Source organism: Lipotes vexillifer, unplaced genomic scaffold, assembly GCF_000442215.2.
Source record: "Lipotes vexillifer unplaced genomic scaffold, Lipotes_vexillifer_v1.1 scaffold71, whole genome shotgun sequence".
NCBI lineage: Eukaryota > Metazoa > Chordata > Mammalia > Artiodactyla > Lipotidae > Lipotes > Lipotes vexillifer.
Window position 1 is genome coordinate 4315281 of NW_006793703.1, and position 16977 is coordinate 4332257.

Sequence of the window (16977 nt, forward strand, 5' to 3'; positions counted from 1 at the left end):
ATTCCTGCTTTCTCTATTCATTACCCAAGGCCTCCACCAACTCTGGTGGTACTGAGTGAGCACCAGAAACCCCTCTCTCCCCAAGGAAATGCAGGCAAAAATTACCTCTAGTCCAGTTTTATGTGGTGCCTTTAAGTTGTCATTTTTCATTTCCTAAATACTTTCAGGAGGTAAAAGTTTGAACAGTACGAAAGGGATAGTGTGTAACTCCCTCTCCCTCCTTACCTCTCTTGACCTCTAGTCCCTCAAGTCCCCTTACCAGAAAAACATCAGCCATCTGTTTCTTGAGCATCCGCCCAGATATAGTCAGTGCATGTAATAATATACATAGATAAGATTTATAGACTGTTTTGCTCTTTAAATTGCAAAATCCCACAGTAAATTCCCAGAAACGTAATTTTTACAGAATCTTACAGGAAACACAACATGAATGTTAGAAATATCCAACATCCTGGCAGGTTTAGGGGAAGGGACAAGGCTTCTTACAATGATTTGAAACCATAATGTATACACTCCTCATTTTTATATCTGCCATCTTTTCTGAAACCAGTTTTAGCTTGTATCCATTCCAGAAGCAATAGCTTTCCTAAATGTACTACTCACTGATTTAAAATTATAACTCATCATCTGTATGGGAACTATTTTTTCAGCTTCAAGAGGAAGCCCAAAGCTCTAATAATTCAGGATCTAATGAGCAAGTCCAGATTCGCTCTGTGTGGTTCATTAGTTTATAGACTTTGAAACTGTCTCCTCTAAGCCTCTGTCCTTGTGGACCCAGAAGTTTTCTTCATAACTAACCAAATGAGAAAAACACTGCTCCTGATGGCTCACAGAAGGCGCCTCGGAGACGTGACAATCCCAGCCTCGGGCAACTTCTATATTTTTAAAATCGGGTAGGTGACAGTTTTGCTAAAACAGGGCATTAGCAATCATGCATGTGGTAGCTAAATCCCTATTTAGAGCAAAGACAGTGATCATGCTAGGAAGGGTTGGTGGCCCCACTGCCACCTCAGTTAAATATTAGCTGGCTTCAGACTCAGCAATTTCTGACTCCCCATCCTCTGACTCAGTTCCTTTTATGTCTGGATCCTTCATTCATACAGCATAGTGGGCAAGAGCTTGGGCTTTGGAGGCAGGTAGACTTGAGTTTAAATGACCTTTTACCAAGTCACTTAAACTCATTAAGCCTCAGTTTTCTTATCTGTAAAATGACTCCTTCACTGGATCATTGAGATATCCTCTTTATTTTTTTTTTGGCTGTGCCCTGCAGCATGAGGGATCTTAGTTCCCTGACCAGGGATTGAACCTGTGCCCCCTGCAGTGGAAGTTCGGAGTCTTAACCACTGAACCGCCAGGGAAGTCCCAATGATACATCATTTTTGTAAAGCACTAAGTACAATGCCTTTCACGAGGACCAGCTACATAATCTATGGGACCTGCTACAAAATGCAAACGTGTGGGTCCTTGTTCAAAAAATATTGAGGATTTCAAGATGGTGATAGCAGAGCATCAAAGTGTGGGGCCCTGTGGGACTGCACAGGTGGCAGGCCCATGAAGCCAGCCCTCCCTTTCAGATAATAAATATACAATAGATGGTAGCTATACTATCTTACCAATTTCCCAGCTTACATTTGTACCTTACCCTCCCTGCAGGCTCTCCACTCCCTAAGTGATGCCTAATCCATTCAACTTGGAAAGTTTCACTGGGCCATTCCAAAAACAGGCACTCTGCCTCAGAAGTAACCTGCATTTTTACAAGAAAAAAAACTGACAAAAATGGGGGGATCTAAAACAGAAGGTGATGTTACCATAAGCTCATGCCAGACACACTCCCACATTAGAGCCTTTGCTCTGGCTTTTCATTCTGCTGAGATAACCTTCTCCCCTGCTTCAGGCCTAGAGTGTAAGCTTCTCAAGGTCAAGAATTTTGAGGTTTTTTTGGTTCACTGATGTATCCCAACTGCTTAGAACAGTGTTTCGCACATAGAAGCTCTTCAATAACCATTCATTGAAAGAACAAATAAATCGTGAGTGAATGCATCATCAGGCCATCCTTTTTCCACTTGGAGGTCAGGCCATTTCTCATTATGGACAAATGGCAATAATAATCAGCTCTGCAACTGGATACCCAACAGAGTTCAAGAAACAGATGGGAAAGTTATCTATTTTCAAATCTCTGCCAAACTCCCCTTAGTTTAGAAGGAATATAACCCAGTGGTCTGTGCTACCAAATCCAATACGTCTTTCAACACTAATTCATATACTGAGTTTGTGGGCCATGGCTTGCAGCAATGACGAGTGGCATTTTATATGAGTGAGCTGCCCAGAAGAGAAACACGTCCCTAAGTGGCATACATAAAAGTAATTTTAAAAAATATCAAATTAGAAGAAAAATAATCACCCATCACTGCTTCATTACAATGACATAGAAAAACTAAGCCCTTGCTACCAAAAGGAAGGTAAGGTCTCTACCCCTGAAACTGTGCATAAAGATGTCAGTTAGAGCCAGTCCAAGCTGTCCTGCCTGAAGTTAATGTCACAGTCACGGGTAGCATCTCAAACCCTGGCATAAGATCTCAGAAATGCAAGTCATGAGGCCTGAGAAAGGGAATGTGGATGCTGTGCATAATTCATCCCACCAGCTGAAAGATAACCCAAAGCATTACAGCTGCGGGATGAGACATTTTCACAGTACTCGTGAGAACAAAAGAGCTGCCCCTCGCAAATGGTTAAAATGTGGCCTATGTCAGGAGAAACATCTGGAGATACTATAAGATATTTGATGGCCAGAGTTCTCTGAGCTCTGTCCTGGCGACGGGAAACATCTGGGGCCCCAATCCAGAGGCAGCCCACGTGGTGCCCTCGGGACAGACTCAGTGAGCAAAGCCCAGAAGATCACACCACACATCTGGCTTTTGACCCAGCATGAACTTCCACTACCTCTCTGCCCTGCACTCGGCATGTTTTCAACAAGCCATTCTCAGCCACCACAAATGCCTTGGTGGGAATCACAGGGAGGCCCTCATCCCTCTTCCCAAAATAATGTCAGCCAGAGGCAAAGGCCAAAGGGGTGGAGCCTGCAGGCCATTTTGCAAAAGTTTCAAATATCCTGGCACTGACTCCATTAAAAGAATCATGAAGGGGAAATAGCCAAGCCTCTCATTTTCTCATTAGTGTCTCTCTCTATACAAACTCTGCATTTGTAAAAAAGAAACAAAGAGACCTCACAATAAAGTCATATTATCAGTGCTGGCTGTTGGAAACAAAATTTCATTTTGCAAATTTAATACCCAAAACTTGACATTGAAAACTTTATAAGAAATGTGTGTGCTCTGTGACAGTTTAATGCCCAAAGGGATATCTGGGGCATAAGACTGAGCAAGGAACTGGTGAGCTGTCCCACCTTCTCCAAAGCCATTCTGAAATATGCACTGCCTCAGATTTTCCATTCTCCTTTGCTGATCTTTCCTCTGAAGAAGGAGGAAGCAGATTTCTTGGCTGAACAGTTAAAGGAGCCAAATAAAGTAGTCTTCCTCCTAATATGAAGGGACCTTGTTTCAAAACACACACACACACACACACAGGTATACTTCCTAAAATTCAAATAAGATAGTAAAGGAAGAGAAAGAATATGACAGCGAAGGAAAGAAAATGCTACTTTATTTTGCCCAGTTTTTAAAAAATCTTCCCACAAAAATTAGCAGCAAACTAAACAGAGGCGGATTATCAAAACATCTACCCCTTCTCCTACTTTACAGCTCAACAGGAAATGATATAGCATATGTGAAAAGCCCTCGGGGAAAACAGTGTAAGTTGCTGAAGGAATACAAAGCGTCGTTACTATTATCAAAAGTTTAAAAGAGACAGCGGCCCACCTTCACTGTTCAGCTAGAAGAACCACACCTCTCCCCAGATCTCTCCATTCTGGGCATGCTCTTCCCAAATACTTCCTTCGCAGTTCCCTGTCCCGAGCTGTTCCTTTCATGACACTTCCCCTCTCAAGCCGCCCCTTCGCCGCCCCTCCAAGTCCTCACCGTGTGATACATGAGAGCCTCGGTTTCTCCGGGCTCTGACAGCTCGCTCAGCTTGCGGTCCCACTGCAGGACGCTCTGCTCCCCGCTCTCCAGCACCTCCATGGTGGTCCGAGGCGCGCTGGGCCGAGGATGCTGAGGGCAAGAGGGCAGCGGGTAGGGCGGCCTCGGAGGGCGAGATCCGCCTCTGCGTGAGTGTATGTGCGTGTGTGTGCGTATGCGTGTAGCTTATGCACTTAGGAAGGAAAACGTTCGCTCCTCTGCCTGAGAGAGAATTGCCAAGGGCTCCGGTCCAGCGTCCTCGGAGATCTGAGAATCCCCAGAGGAGACAGACTGTCTAGAGATCAGACCGAAGGCTGAGGAGAATAGAGCAGAGTGTGTATCCAAAATAAAGGCAGGAGATCAGTACTCATCCCAAGAAAAGCCCTTCTCAATAAGCTCACTTTCCACTACTGCTCCAGACACAAACTTTGAGATTCCCCAGGGCTCCTCAGCTCTGCTCCAGGACACAGCTGTGTCCCCTTCTCCCTCCAGGGCGGGGACCAATCGGATGCTCACTTCTCCCGCCCTACCCAATCAGAAGTCTTGCTCTCCGTCCAGAGGCAGGGGCAGCGAGAAGTCTCCGCCCAGGCTTTGGAATGTGGGCGGGCAGCGCCTTTGACGTCACTGAGGAGCTCCTCAGGTTTTACTACCGCCGGCAGCCGAGGTCTGCGGCAGCAGACAAATGGAGTGCTTGAGCTCAGGAATGATGGACTGGGGGTGCAACCAATGAGGAAGGAGCGCCTGGGAAGAACAGCCAATCAAATAGCGACAAGAATACATTTTATAAGAGGGAGGGTGCGCTCAGTCGCCTGAGAATCCAGAGAAATTAGCGCGCGCGTCTTGAGGAAGAGAGTGCTGGTGGGAGCGCCGATTTACGTACTGTCCTAAATATTTTCAAGTAGTTTAGCTCATTTGAGTCTTTCAGGATTTTTAAAAAATAAGTCACATATTACACACAAATATATTTATATTAGCACATATCTGGCAAATTGTAACTGCTTCAGGTTTTTCTCCCGCTTTCTGTGAGGCTCTTCTCCTGACGTGTTTTTTATGGGCTCTCCTTATTCTATTTTTTTCTTTTATTTACCCAACAGACATTGTTGGAAAGAGCCAACGGCTTCCTTTTCCAGGTCATAGAGATTTTACCTCAGTGGAAGAGTCAGACAATAAACAGGCAAAGAAAGAAACGTATAATGTCAGAAACTGGTAACTGCTGTAAAGAAAAATCAAAGAAAGGTAAGAGGATGGGGCAGATAGATGCTATTTTAGATAGCAATCAGGGTAGGTGACGTTTGGGAACAGACCTGAATGAAATGAGGTTTGGGGAGAAGCTGGTGTTTTACAGACAGCCAAGGAGACAGGTGTGGCTGCGGATTGAGGTGCCAGGGAGTGAGTGAGGGGAGAGGTGGCCTGAGAGATGGGCAGGGGACAGACCACCAGGCCTGCCTATATTGGGAAAGAGATAGCCTTTTCTAAATTATTTTCCCTCAACTTGTGATTTTTTTTCCTCCTTTCAGACTCCTTTTTTTTTTCTTTTTTTAAATTAATTTTTATTGGAGTATAGTTGCTTTACAATATTGCGTCAGATTCCTTTTAAGGAAACAAAGTGCTTGCATATATAGTTTGCTCATTTTAAATGTAAGGGAGTCTTTGCCAGTTGTCTCTGGAAGCTTCTTACAATGGCACATTCCAGTATGGAGGTGTTAACTTTGTTCCCTTCGCAAGTGTTTTTTGGTGGATAGGGTCAGTCCAATTTTGTCTTAGAACTCTATGGTGTCTTTAAGTGGTAGTTTATCGTAGAAACTGTTCCATTTGTCTGGTCCTATCTCCGGGGTCGTTGGAGAATATTTTAATGCGTAATTAGAAATTCTAGTTTATGGGCCCCGTACCTTCCTTGTATAATAGTTTTCTCATTTTTCTCTTAGTCCTTAGTTTTTATTTCCCAGTCTGCTACCTCCTTCACCACATCCTTTTCATAGATCACCTTTTCAATTTTTAGCAACTTTTTCCATTTTTCTTAGCATAACACTCAACATGAGCAAGTGAGGTAAGAAGCATGTACACCCTCCTTAAATTGGAACACAAGCATGTATCTGTCAAACATTTCTGCCTTAGGCAACATCAGTCCCTGGTTTTGCCCCATGTGGTTGGCAGTTTCTAAGATGGCTCCAATGATCCTGCTTCCTGGTGTTTACACCCTCTGAAACTTCCTCTCCTTGAGCGTGGGCTGGACCCGGGGCCTTCCTTCTAGCGAAGAGAATGTGGCAAAAGTGATGGGATGTCAAAAAATATTCTGGCTCCTGTCTGGCTCGTTCTCTCCTCTCGTTTGCTTGCTCTGATCTGTGAGCTGCCCTATGGAGAGGCCCACATAGCAAGGAACTGAGGAAGGTGTCCAACTAACAACCAGAAAGGAACTGAGTCCCTCAATCCGATAACCCAGGAGCAACTGGACCCTGTTAATATAACCACTTGAGTGACTGTGGAAGCAGATCCTCCCCGAGTTGAGCCTTGAGATGACTGCAGCCTTGCGAGAGACCCAGAGTCAGAGGACTCAGCTATGCCATACCCAGATTCCTGACCCGCACAAACTAAAGGTAAGAAGTTTATATTGTTTTAAGCCACTGACTTTTTCCTTCATAAAATCAGTAACATAATAATTGGTTTCCTAAATGCTTGATTAAATTTATCTGTATTGCCATAGTAATATAGTAATGTCACAATTCCTACATGGTTTTTCAGCCTCCTTTGTTGCATGTATGCTTCTCCCATTCAAGGTACGAAGACTTCTCACCAGCACATTTCTTTTTTTGTTTGTTTGTTTGTTTTTGTTTGTTTGTTTTTTTTTGTTTTTCTTGCGTTATGCGGGCCTCTCACTGTCGTGGCCTCTCCCATTTGCGGAGCACAGGCTCCGGACGCGCAGGCCCAGCGGCCATGGCTCACGGGCCCAGCCGCTCCGCGGCATGTGGGATCTTCCCGGACCGCGGCACGAACCGGGAAGCCCACCAGCACATTTCTTGATCTACATCTTGAGTCTAGAGTTTGTCCCTTCCCCTAACATAATTAGGACTAAACAATTTAGCTGACTTTTTTTCCAGCTTCTCTGGCATCCCTTAAAAAGTAGTAGCACTCAGGAATTCCCTGGCAGTCCAGTGGTTAATACTCGACACTTTCACTGTGGTGGCCCAGGTTCAGTCCCTGGTAGGGGAACCAAGATCCTGCAAGCTGCACGGCGCCACCAAAAAAACAAAAAAAAGTAGCAGTGCTTGCTCCCCTATCTGGTTTTGGGTTTTGTTTTGTTTTTTTGAGATATAATTGACATATCACACTTATTACTTTCAGGTGTACAACATAATGATTCGATATTTATATATAGTGAAATGATCACCACAGTGTCTAGTTATAGTCACCATGCTGTATATTATAGCCCCAGGACTTATGTATATGTATTTTATAACTGGAAGATTGCCTTTTGACTCCCTTCACTCATTTTGCCCACCCCCAACCCCTGCCTGGGAATCACCAGTCTGTTTGTATCCATGAGTTTGCTTGTATGTTTGTTTAGACTCCACCCAAGTGAGATTATACAGTATTTGTCTTTCTTTGTCTGGCTTATTTCAGTTACCATAATGCCCTCAAGGTCCATCCATGCTGTTGCAAATGCTAGGATTTCCTTCTCTTTTTTTTTTTTGCGGTTCGCGGGCCTCTCACTGTTGTGGCCTCTCCCCTTGCGGAGCACAGGCTCCGGATGTGCAGGCTCAGCGGCCATGGCTCATGGACCCAGCCGCTCTGCGGCATGTGGGATCTTCCCGGACCAGGGCACGAACCCGTGTCCCCTGCATTGGCAGGCGGACTCTCAACCACTGGGCCACCAGGGAAGCCCCAGGATTTCCTTCTTTTTAATGGCTGAATAATATTCCAATTTATACATATACCACATTTTCTTTATCCATTCATCCACAGATGGACACTTGCTTCTATGTCTTGGCTATTATAAATAACGCTTCAAGGAACGTGGGGGTCAGGATATCTTTTTGAGTTAGTGTTTTCTTTTCCTTTGGTTAAACAGCCAGAAGTGGAATTGCTGCATCATAGGATAACTGTATTTTTACGTTTTTGAGGAACTCCATACTGATTTCCAGAGTGGCTGCACCAATTTACATTCGCACCAACAGTGTCCAAGGGTTCCCTTTTCTCCACATCCATGCCATCTCTTGTTTTTTCTTGTCATTTAACAGCTATCCTAACAAGTGTGAGGTGATATCTCATTGTGGTTTTGATTTGCGTTTCCCTGATGACTAGTGATGTTGAGCACCTTTTCATATTCCTGTTGGCCATCTGTATATCTTCTTTTTTTTTTAAGTTATTTATTTATTTATTTGGCTGCATTGGGTCTTCATTGCTACACATGGGCTTTCTCTAGTTGTGGCGAGCGGGGGCTACTTGGTATGCAGGCTTCTCATTGCAGTGGCTTCTCTTGTTGTGGAGCACGGGCTCTAGGTGCATGGTCTTCAGTAGTTGTGACACATGGGCTTAGTTGCTCCACGGCATATGGGATCTTCCCAGACCAGTACTCAAACCCATGTCCCCTGCATTGGCAGGAGGATTCTTAACCACTGCACCACCAGGGAAGTCCCTGTATATCTTCTTTAGAAAAATGTCTATTCAGATCCTCTGTCCATTTTTTAATCAGATTTTTGTGTGTTTTTTGCTATTTAGTTATACATATCTTTTATTTTTTGGTTATTAAACCCTTATCAGGTATGTGACTTGCATATATTTTTTCCCATTTAATAGGTTGCCTTTTCATTTTGCAGGTGGGTTCCTTTGCTGCACAAAAGCCTTTTGGTTTGATGTAGTCTCAATTTTTAATTTTTGCTTTTGTTGTCTTTGCTTGGTGACAAATCCAAAAAAAATCATTACCAAGGCAAATGTCAAGGATCTTACCACCCATGTTTTCTTCTAGGAGTTTTAGGGCTTCAGGTCTTATGTTCAGTCTTTAATACATTTTGAGTTAATTTTTGTGTATTATGTAAGATAGTGGTCCAGTGTCACTCTTTTGCATGTGACTGTTCAGTTTTCCCAACATCGTTTGTTGAAGAGACTGTCCTTTTTTCATTGTATATTCTCAGATCCTTTGTCATAAATTAATTGAACATGTATGCATGGGTTTATTTCTGGGCTTTCTATTCTGTTACATTGATCTGTGTGTCTGTTTTTATGCCAATACAATAATTTTTTGATTATTATAGCTTTGTAATGTAGTTTGGAATTGGGAAGCATGATGCCTTCAACTTTGGTCTTCTTTCTCAAGATTGCTTTGGCTATTTGGGGTCTTTTCTTGTTCCATACAAATTTTAGGATTGTTTGCTCTACTTCTGTGAAAAATGCCATTGGAATTTGGGTAGTGACAGGATTGAAACTGTAGATCACTATGGGTAGTATGGATATTTAACAACATTAATTCTTCCAATGCCTAAATGGAATATCTTTCCATTTATTTGTGTCTTATTCAATTTCTTTCATGAGTGTCATACAGTTTTCCATGTGCAGGTCTTCCACCTCCTTGGTTAAGTTTATTCCAAGGTATTTTATTCTTTTTCATGCAATTATAAATGAAATTATTTTCTTAATGTATCTTTCTGATAGTTCATTATTAGTATATGGAAATGCAACAGATTTTTACAATTGATTTTTGTATCCTGCCACTTTACTGAATTTGTTTTTTAGTTCTTAGAGTTTTTTTGCTGGAATCTTTAGGGTTTGCTACATATAATATCATGTCATCTGCAAACAGTGACAGTTTCCTTCTTCCTATCTGGATGTCTTCTATTTCTTTTTCATGTACCTGTTGCTCTGACTAGGATTTTCAATATTATTTTGAACAAAAGTGGTAAGGGTGGGAATCCCTGTCTTGTCCCTGATCTTAGAGGAAAAGCTTTCAGATTTTCACCATTGAGTATGATGTTAGCTGTTGGCTTCTCATATATGGCCTTCATTATGTTGAGGTACATTTCCTCTATACTCACTTCTGAGATTTTTATCATAAATGAGTGTTGAATTTTGTCAGATGCTTTTTCTGCACCTTTTGAGATGATCATGTGATTTTTGTCCTTTATTTTGTTAATGTAATATATCACATTGATTGATTTGTGGATATTGAATCATCCTTGCATCCCTAGAATAAATCCCACTTGATCATGGTATATGATCCTTTTAATGTATTGTTGAATTTGGTTTGCTAGTATCTTATTGAGGATTTTTGCATCTGTGTTCATTAGTGATATTGGTCTGTCTTTTTCTTTTCTTGTGGTGTCCTTGTCTGGGTTTCATATCAGAATAGTGCTGGCCTGGTAAAATGAGTTTGGAAGTATTCTCTTTTCTTTTATGTTTTGGAAAAGTTTGAGAAGGATTGGTATTAATTCTTCTTTAAATGTGTGGTAGAATTCAGCAGTGAAGCCATCTGGTCCTTGACTTTTGTTTGTTGGGAGGATTTAATCAAAATCAACTGATTCAATCTCCTTATTAGTAATCAGTCTTTTCAGATTTTCTTTCTTCCTGATTTAGTCTTGGTAGGTTTATGTTTCTAGGAATTTATCTATTTCTTCTAGGTTGTCCAATTTGTTGGTGTATGTTCATAGTAGTCTCTTAAGAGCTTTTGTATTTCGGGACTTCCCTGGTGGTCCAGTGGGTTAGACTCCACACTCCCAATGCAGGGGGCCCAGGTTTGATCACTGGTTGGGCGGGGAACTAGATCCCACATGCCTGACGCAACTAAGAGTCTGCATGCCACAACTAAGAAATGCACATGCCACAACTAAGAATTCCACATGCTGCAACTAAGAAGCCTGCATGCCGCAACTATGAGCCCGCATGCCGCAACTAAAAGATCCTGCATGCCACAACGAATATCCCATGTGCCGCAACTGAGACCCCGTGCAGCCAAAATAAATAAATAAAATTTTAAAAAAAAATCTTTTGTACTTTTGCATTTACTTTAGTGTTCTCTCCTTTTTTTTCTTGGTGAGTCTAACTAAAGATTTGTCAACTTTGTTTATCTTTTCAAAAAACCAGCTCTTAGTTTCATTGATCTTTTCTATTGTCTTTGAATTTCTGTTTTGTTTGTGTATGCTGTGATCTTGGTTATTTTCTTCCTTCTACTAACTTTGGGCTTCATTTTTTCTCCTTTTTTAAATTCCTTGAGGTTGTTTAGTTGATATATTTCTTGTTTCTTAATGTAGGCATTTATCACTGTGTTTTTGCTGCATCCCATAAGTTTTAGTATGTTGTATTTCCATTGTCCTTTGTCTCAAGGTATTTTTTATTTTTCTTTTGATTTCCTGTTTGACCCATTAGTCGTTCAGTAGCATGTTGTTTAATCCCCACATACATTTGAATTTTCTAATTTGCTTCTTGTAACTGATCTCTAGTTTCATACCACTGTGGTTAGAAAAGATGCTTGATAATGATTTCAATCTTCTTAAATGTATTAAGACTTGTTTTATGGCCTAACATGATCCATCCTGTACACTTGAAAAGAATGAGTATTCTGTTGCTTTTGGATGGAATGGTGTGTGTGTGTGTGTGTGTGTGTGTGTGTGTATACATATATATAAGTTGATGTGGTCTAACCTGTCATTTAAGGCCTTATTGATTTTCTTTCTGGATGACCTATCCATTGATGAGAGTGGGGTATTAAAAGTGCCTACTATTATTGTATTGCTATTTCTCCCTTTAGATGTGTTAATATTTACTTTATATATTTAGGCACTTGTATTTTGGGTGCATAAATATTTACAAATGTTATATTCTCTTGTTGGATTGACCCGTTCATCACTATTTAGTGACCTTCTTTGTCTCTTATTACCATCTTTCTCTTAAAGTTTATTTTGTCTGATATAAGTATAGCTATCCCAGCTTTCTTTTGGTTTCCATTTGTATGAAATGTTTTTCCATTTGTTCACTTTCAGTCTGTGTGTGTTCTTATATCTGAAGTGAGTATCTTATAGGGAACATATAAATGTGTCTTGTCTTTTTATCCATTCAGCCACTCTGTCTTTTGATAGGAAAATTTAGTCCATTTACATTTAAAGGAGTTATCGATAGGTATGTAATTGTTGCCATTTTGTTAATTGTTTTCTAGCTGGTTTATAATTCCTCTGTTCCTTTCTTCTTCTCTTGGTCTCTTCCTTTGTGATTTAGTGATTTGCTGTAATGGTAATTCTAGATATCTTTCTTTTTATATTTTGTGTAGTATAGGTTTTTGCTGTGTGATCACCATGAGGCTTACAGAAAACAACTTGTATTTATCATAATCTATTTTAAGTTGATAATAACTTAAGTTTGAATGCAGTCTAAAGCTCTCCCTTTTATCCCCCCATTCTGTTTTTGATGTCACAATTTACATCTTTTTATCTTGTGTATCTATTAAAAATTAGTGTATAATCTACGACAAAGGAGGCAAGAATACACAATGGAGAAAAGACAGTCTCTTCGATATGTGGCACTGGGAAAGCTGGACAGCTGCATGTAAAAGAATGAAATTAGAACATTCTCTAACACCATACACAAAAATAAACTCAAAATGGATTAAAGACCTAAATGTAAAACCATATACTCTAAAACTATTAGAGGAAAACATAGGCAGAACACTCTTTGACATAAATCACAGCAATATCTTTTTTGATCTGTCTCCTAGAGTAATGCAAATAAAAACAAAAACAAACAAATGGGACCTAATTAAACTTAAAATCTTCTGCACAGCAAGGGAAACCATAAACAAAATGAAAAGACAACCTACAAAATGGGAGAAAATATTTGCACATGATGCAACTAACAAGGGATTAACCTCCAAAATATACAAACAGCACATGCAGCTCAATATCAAAAAAATAAACAATCCAATCAAAAAATGGGCAGAAGTTCTAAATAGACATTTCTCCAAAGAAGACATACTTGGCCAAAAAGCACATAAAAAGATGCTCAACGTCACTAATTATCAGAGAAAAGCAAATCAAAACTACAGTGAGGTGTCACCTCACACCAGTCAGAATGGCCATCATCAAAAAGTCTACAAACAATAAATGCTGGAGAAGGTGTGGAGAAAAGGGAACCCTCCTACATGTTGGTGGGAATGTAAATTGATAACAGCCACTATGGAGAACATAGTATGGAGGTTCCTTAAAAAACTAAAAATAGAGCTACCATATGATCCAGCCATCCCACTCCTGGGCATATATCTGGAGAAAACCATACTTTAAAAAGATACATGCACTCCAGTGTTTATTGCAACACTATTTACAGTAGCCAAGACATGGAAACAAGTTAAATGTCCATCAGCAGAGGAATGGATAAAGCAGATGTTGTACATATATGCAATGGAATATCATTCAGCCATAAAAAAGAATGAAATGCCATTTGCAGCAACATGGATGGATCTAGAGATTATCATACTAAGTGAAGTAAGTCTGAAAAATAAAGACAATATCATATGATATCATTCATATGTGGAATCTAAAAAAAATGATACAAATGAACTTATGTATAAAATAGAAACAAACTCACAGACATCAAAAACAAATTTATAGTTCCCAAAGGGGAAAGGTAGGGGGAGGGATAAATTATGAGTTTAAGATTAACATATACACACTACTATATATAAAATAGGTAATCAACAAGGACCTACTGTATAGCACAGGGAACTCTACTCAGTACTCTGTAATAACCTATATGGGAAAAGAATCTGAAGAAGAATAGATATAAGTACATGTATAACTAAATAACTTTGCTGTACACCTGAAACTAACACAACATTGTAAATCAACTATACTTCAATATAAAATACAATTATTTTTAATACCAAAAACAAAAACCAAATAAAAAAAAAAAAACTTCCCCAGGCCAGTTAAAGTTAGAATTGTATTATTTTATTTACACTCTTATAATGTCCATATAAAATGTCCATACAGTATAATGTTCAAAGGAGAAAAGGGTGCTATAATAAAGAAAAATATATATCAAATAATATCCCATAAACTTGATAATTAAAAAACTATAATTTTAATATCAAATATGATCTTTATTATATATTTGATTACCTTATTATAACTGTAAGTTTTGTAAGTTCTATAAATCAAGGAATTATCTAGTTTTGTATTTAGAACTTTTCCAATGTCTGATACAATGTCACATACAACTTTCTGTGTATTTTATAATGTTCATTAAATAAATTAAAGAAAAAGATTATTGTAGTTATAGTTATTTACTCTTTTGTCTTTTAACCTTTATACTAGTTTCGTGATTTACCAGTGAGCTTTTACTGTCATATGTTTTCCTGTTAGTGCCCTTTTGTTTTAGCTTAAAGAAGTTTCTTTAACATTTATTTTAAGGCCAGATGAACCCCTTTTGCTTTTGCTTGTCTGGCAAACTATCTCTCCTTCAATTCTGAAGGACACCTTTGCCAGGTAGAATACTCTTGATTGGAAGTTTTTTCTTTCAACATTTTGAATATATTGTGACACTCCCTTCTGTCCTGCAAAGTTTCTGCTGAAAAATCTGCTGCTAGTTTTATGGGAGTTACCCTTGTACATAACAAATTGTTTTTCTCTCACTGCTTTTAAGATTCTTTCCTTGTCTTTAAATTTTGACACTTTGATTTTAATGTAACTTCATGTGGGTCCCTTTGAGTTCATCTTATTTGGAACTTTCTGGGCTTCCTGGGTATGGGTGTCTGTTTCTTCCCAGGTTAGGGAATTTTTCAGCCATTATTTCTTCACATATGTTTCTGCCCCTTTCTCTCTTCTCTTTCTGGGTCCCCATAATGCAAATGGTCCCCTTGCTGTTGTCCCATAAGTTCCTTAAACTACTTTTTTTTATTATTTTTTCTTTTTGCTGCTCTGATTGGATGAGTTCCACTGCCCTGTCTTCGAGTTCACTAATCTTCCTTCCACTTAATCTAGGCTGCTGTTGAAGCCCTTTGTTGTATTCTTCAGCTCTGTGACCTCAGTTGGTGCTTTGTTGTATTTTCTTTTTATTGAAATTCTCACTTTAGTTCATCCATTCTTCTCCTGAGCTCAGTGAGACTCTTTATGACCATAATTTTGAACTCTTTATCAGACAAATCACTTAACTCTGTTTCATTAAGGTCTTTTTCTGAGGTTTTTTCTTGTTCTTTTGTTTGGAACATGTCACTCTGTTTCTTCATTTTTTTCTTTGACTCTCTTTGCTGGTTTCTGTACATTAGCTAGAATAGCCATTTCTCCCAGTCTTGAAGGGCTGGCCTCATGTAAAAGGTTATTGTCCAGCCCTGCCTTAACTCTTGTATATCTCTCACACCATTGTGACTGTCCAAGCAACATACTTTATTCTTAGTGGTTCACAGAGGTTGAGACTATGCCAAGACCTGTTAGTATCCCAAAGGGAAGGCTCTCAGTCAGCACTGAGATTTAGGCTGATTGGAAGTCAGACCTTTAGGCAGCAGGTTTTAAAGTATGCAAATACACCTCTTTCAGGGAAAGACTGGAGATGGGCATTTCTGTCTGTCCCTCTGCACTGAGCCCTGGGTGATAGCCAATTAAGAGCTGTTTCTTTGTTTGGTACTATCTCACTGAACCCAAGAACACAAGCCCCACTGGCCAATCGGGCAGGCTATCAAGGGATGTGATTTTTGGGTCACAGCCACAAAAAGCCAGTGAGCCAGACGTGTACACAGCTCTTTTCTTAGAGACCCAACAACCGGGGGTGGGGCAGAGGAAGAGTGTGAAGATGGTATCCACTGGCCTTCCTAGTCTCTGGAGAGAATCATAGTCAGTTCCTAGATGTGTTGAATTAGAAACCTACTCCTCAGGCCACAGCTATCAAGGTAAACTAATAGACCTCTTTCACAGAAAGACTGGGGATAGGTTCCAGTCTGCTGTCTCTTCACTGTGCCCTAGTGGGGAAAGGGTAACTGGTTAAGAACTCTTTCTCCATTTGTCACAGCCTTGTGCGACCCACTAGTGTAAGACTTGCTAGCCACCAGAGGCAGGTGATCAAGAGGTGTCTCCTGGGCGGCAACCACAAGCATCAGACAAGTTCACAAGCTCCTTTCCAGGAGATACTGGCAACCTGGAGTGAGGCAGAGGGAAAACTCATGTATGGTGCCTGCTGGCCAGTGTCTTTGGAAAGTATTTCATTTGCCCCTAGATGTGTGTTAAATAAGATGCCTGCCCCTCACTCCAAAGCTTTAAGATAAGCAAATACGGCTACTTCACAGAAAGACCAGATGCATTTCAGTGGGGTGCTTCAGCATTGGGTCCTGTAGGGTAGCCAGGGGAGTCTGTAAGAGCCCTTTAATAACTGTTTCTCAGTTCGCTATAATTTTGTGGGTCTCATGGACACAAGCCCTGTTGGCTTCCAAAGCCAGATGTCTTGGGAGCTCATCTCTCAGGTGCTGGTCTTAAAAGCTGGGGTGGCAGATGTAGGGTTCAAACCCCTCACTCCTCAGGGGGAAGCTCAAGGTTGTGAGTTGCCCCCCAATTGTGGGTCACTGCACCAGGTGTGGGTTCATGGTAAGATTGTGTCTCAGCCTCTCCTACCCATTTTGATGTGGTTTTTTTTTCTTGTTTGCTTGCTGTGTAGGAGTCACTCAGCTCATTTAGGGGTTTCTTTCAGAGGAAATTTTTCCATGTATAGCTGTAGATTTGGTGTGTACATGAGAGGAGGTGAGTTCGGGGTTCTCCTATGTTGTTATTGTTGACTGAAAAAAAAGCACAACCTAAAAGTTGAGAATTATGTTTTATTTGGTGAACTTCCTGAGGACTCCAGCCTGAGAGGCAGCCTCTCAAATAGCTCTGAGGGACTGCTCTGAAGAGGTAAGGCAGGAGCCGAGCTATAGAGGGGGTTTTGCAACAAAAACCATGTCGTCAGA

The 16977-nt window shown here is 40.5% G+C and overlaps 1 protein-coding gene across 1 annotated transcript in view; it reads right to left on the reverse strand.

Moving 5' to 3' along the window:
- The window catches only part of CREB3L2 (cAMP responsive element binding protein 3 like 2), a 118800-nt gene extending 114267 nt beyond the window's left edge, over positions 1 to 4533 (reverse strand). The window contains exon 1 of the mRNA XM_007466595.1: positions 4035 to 4533. Within this exon, the coding sequence (XP_007466657.1) occupies positions 4035 to 4136 (102 nt within the window). The 5' untranslated portion in view covers positions 4137 to 4533. The remainder of the gene's footprint in view (positions 1 to 4034) is intronic.
- Positions 4534 to 16977: the final 12444 nt, after the last annotated feature.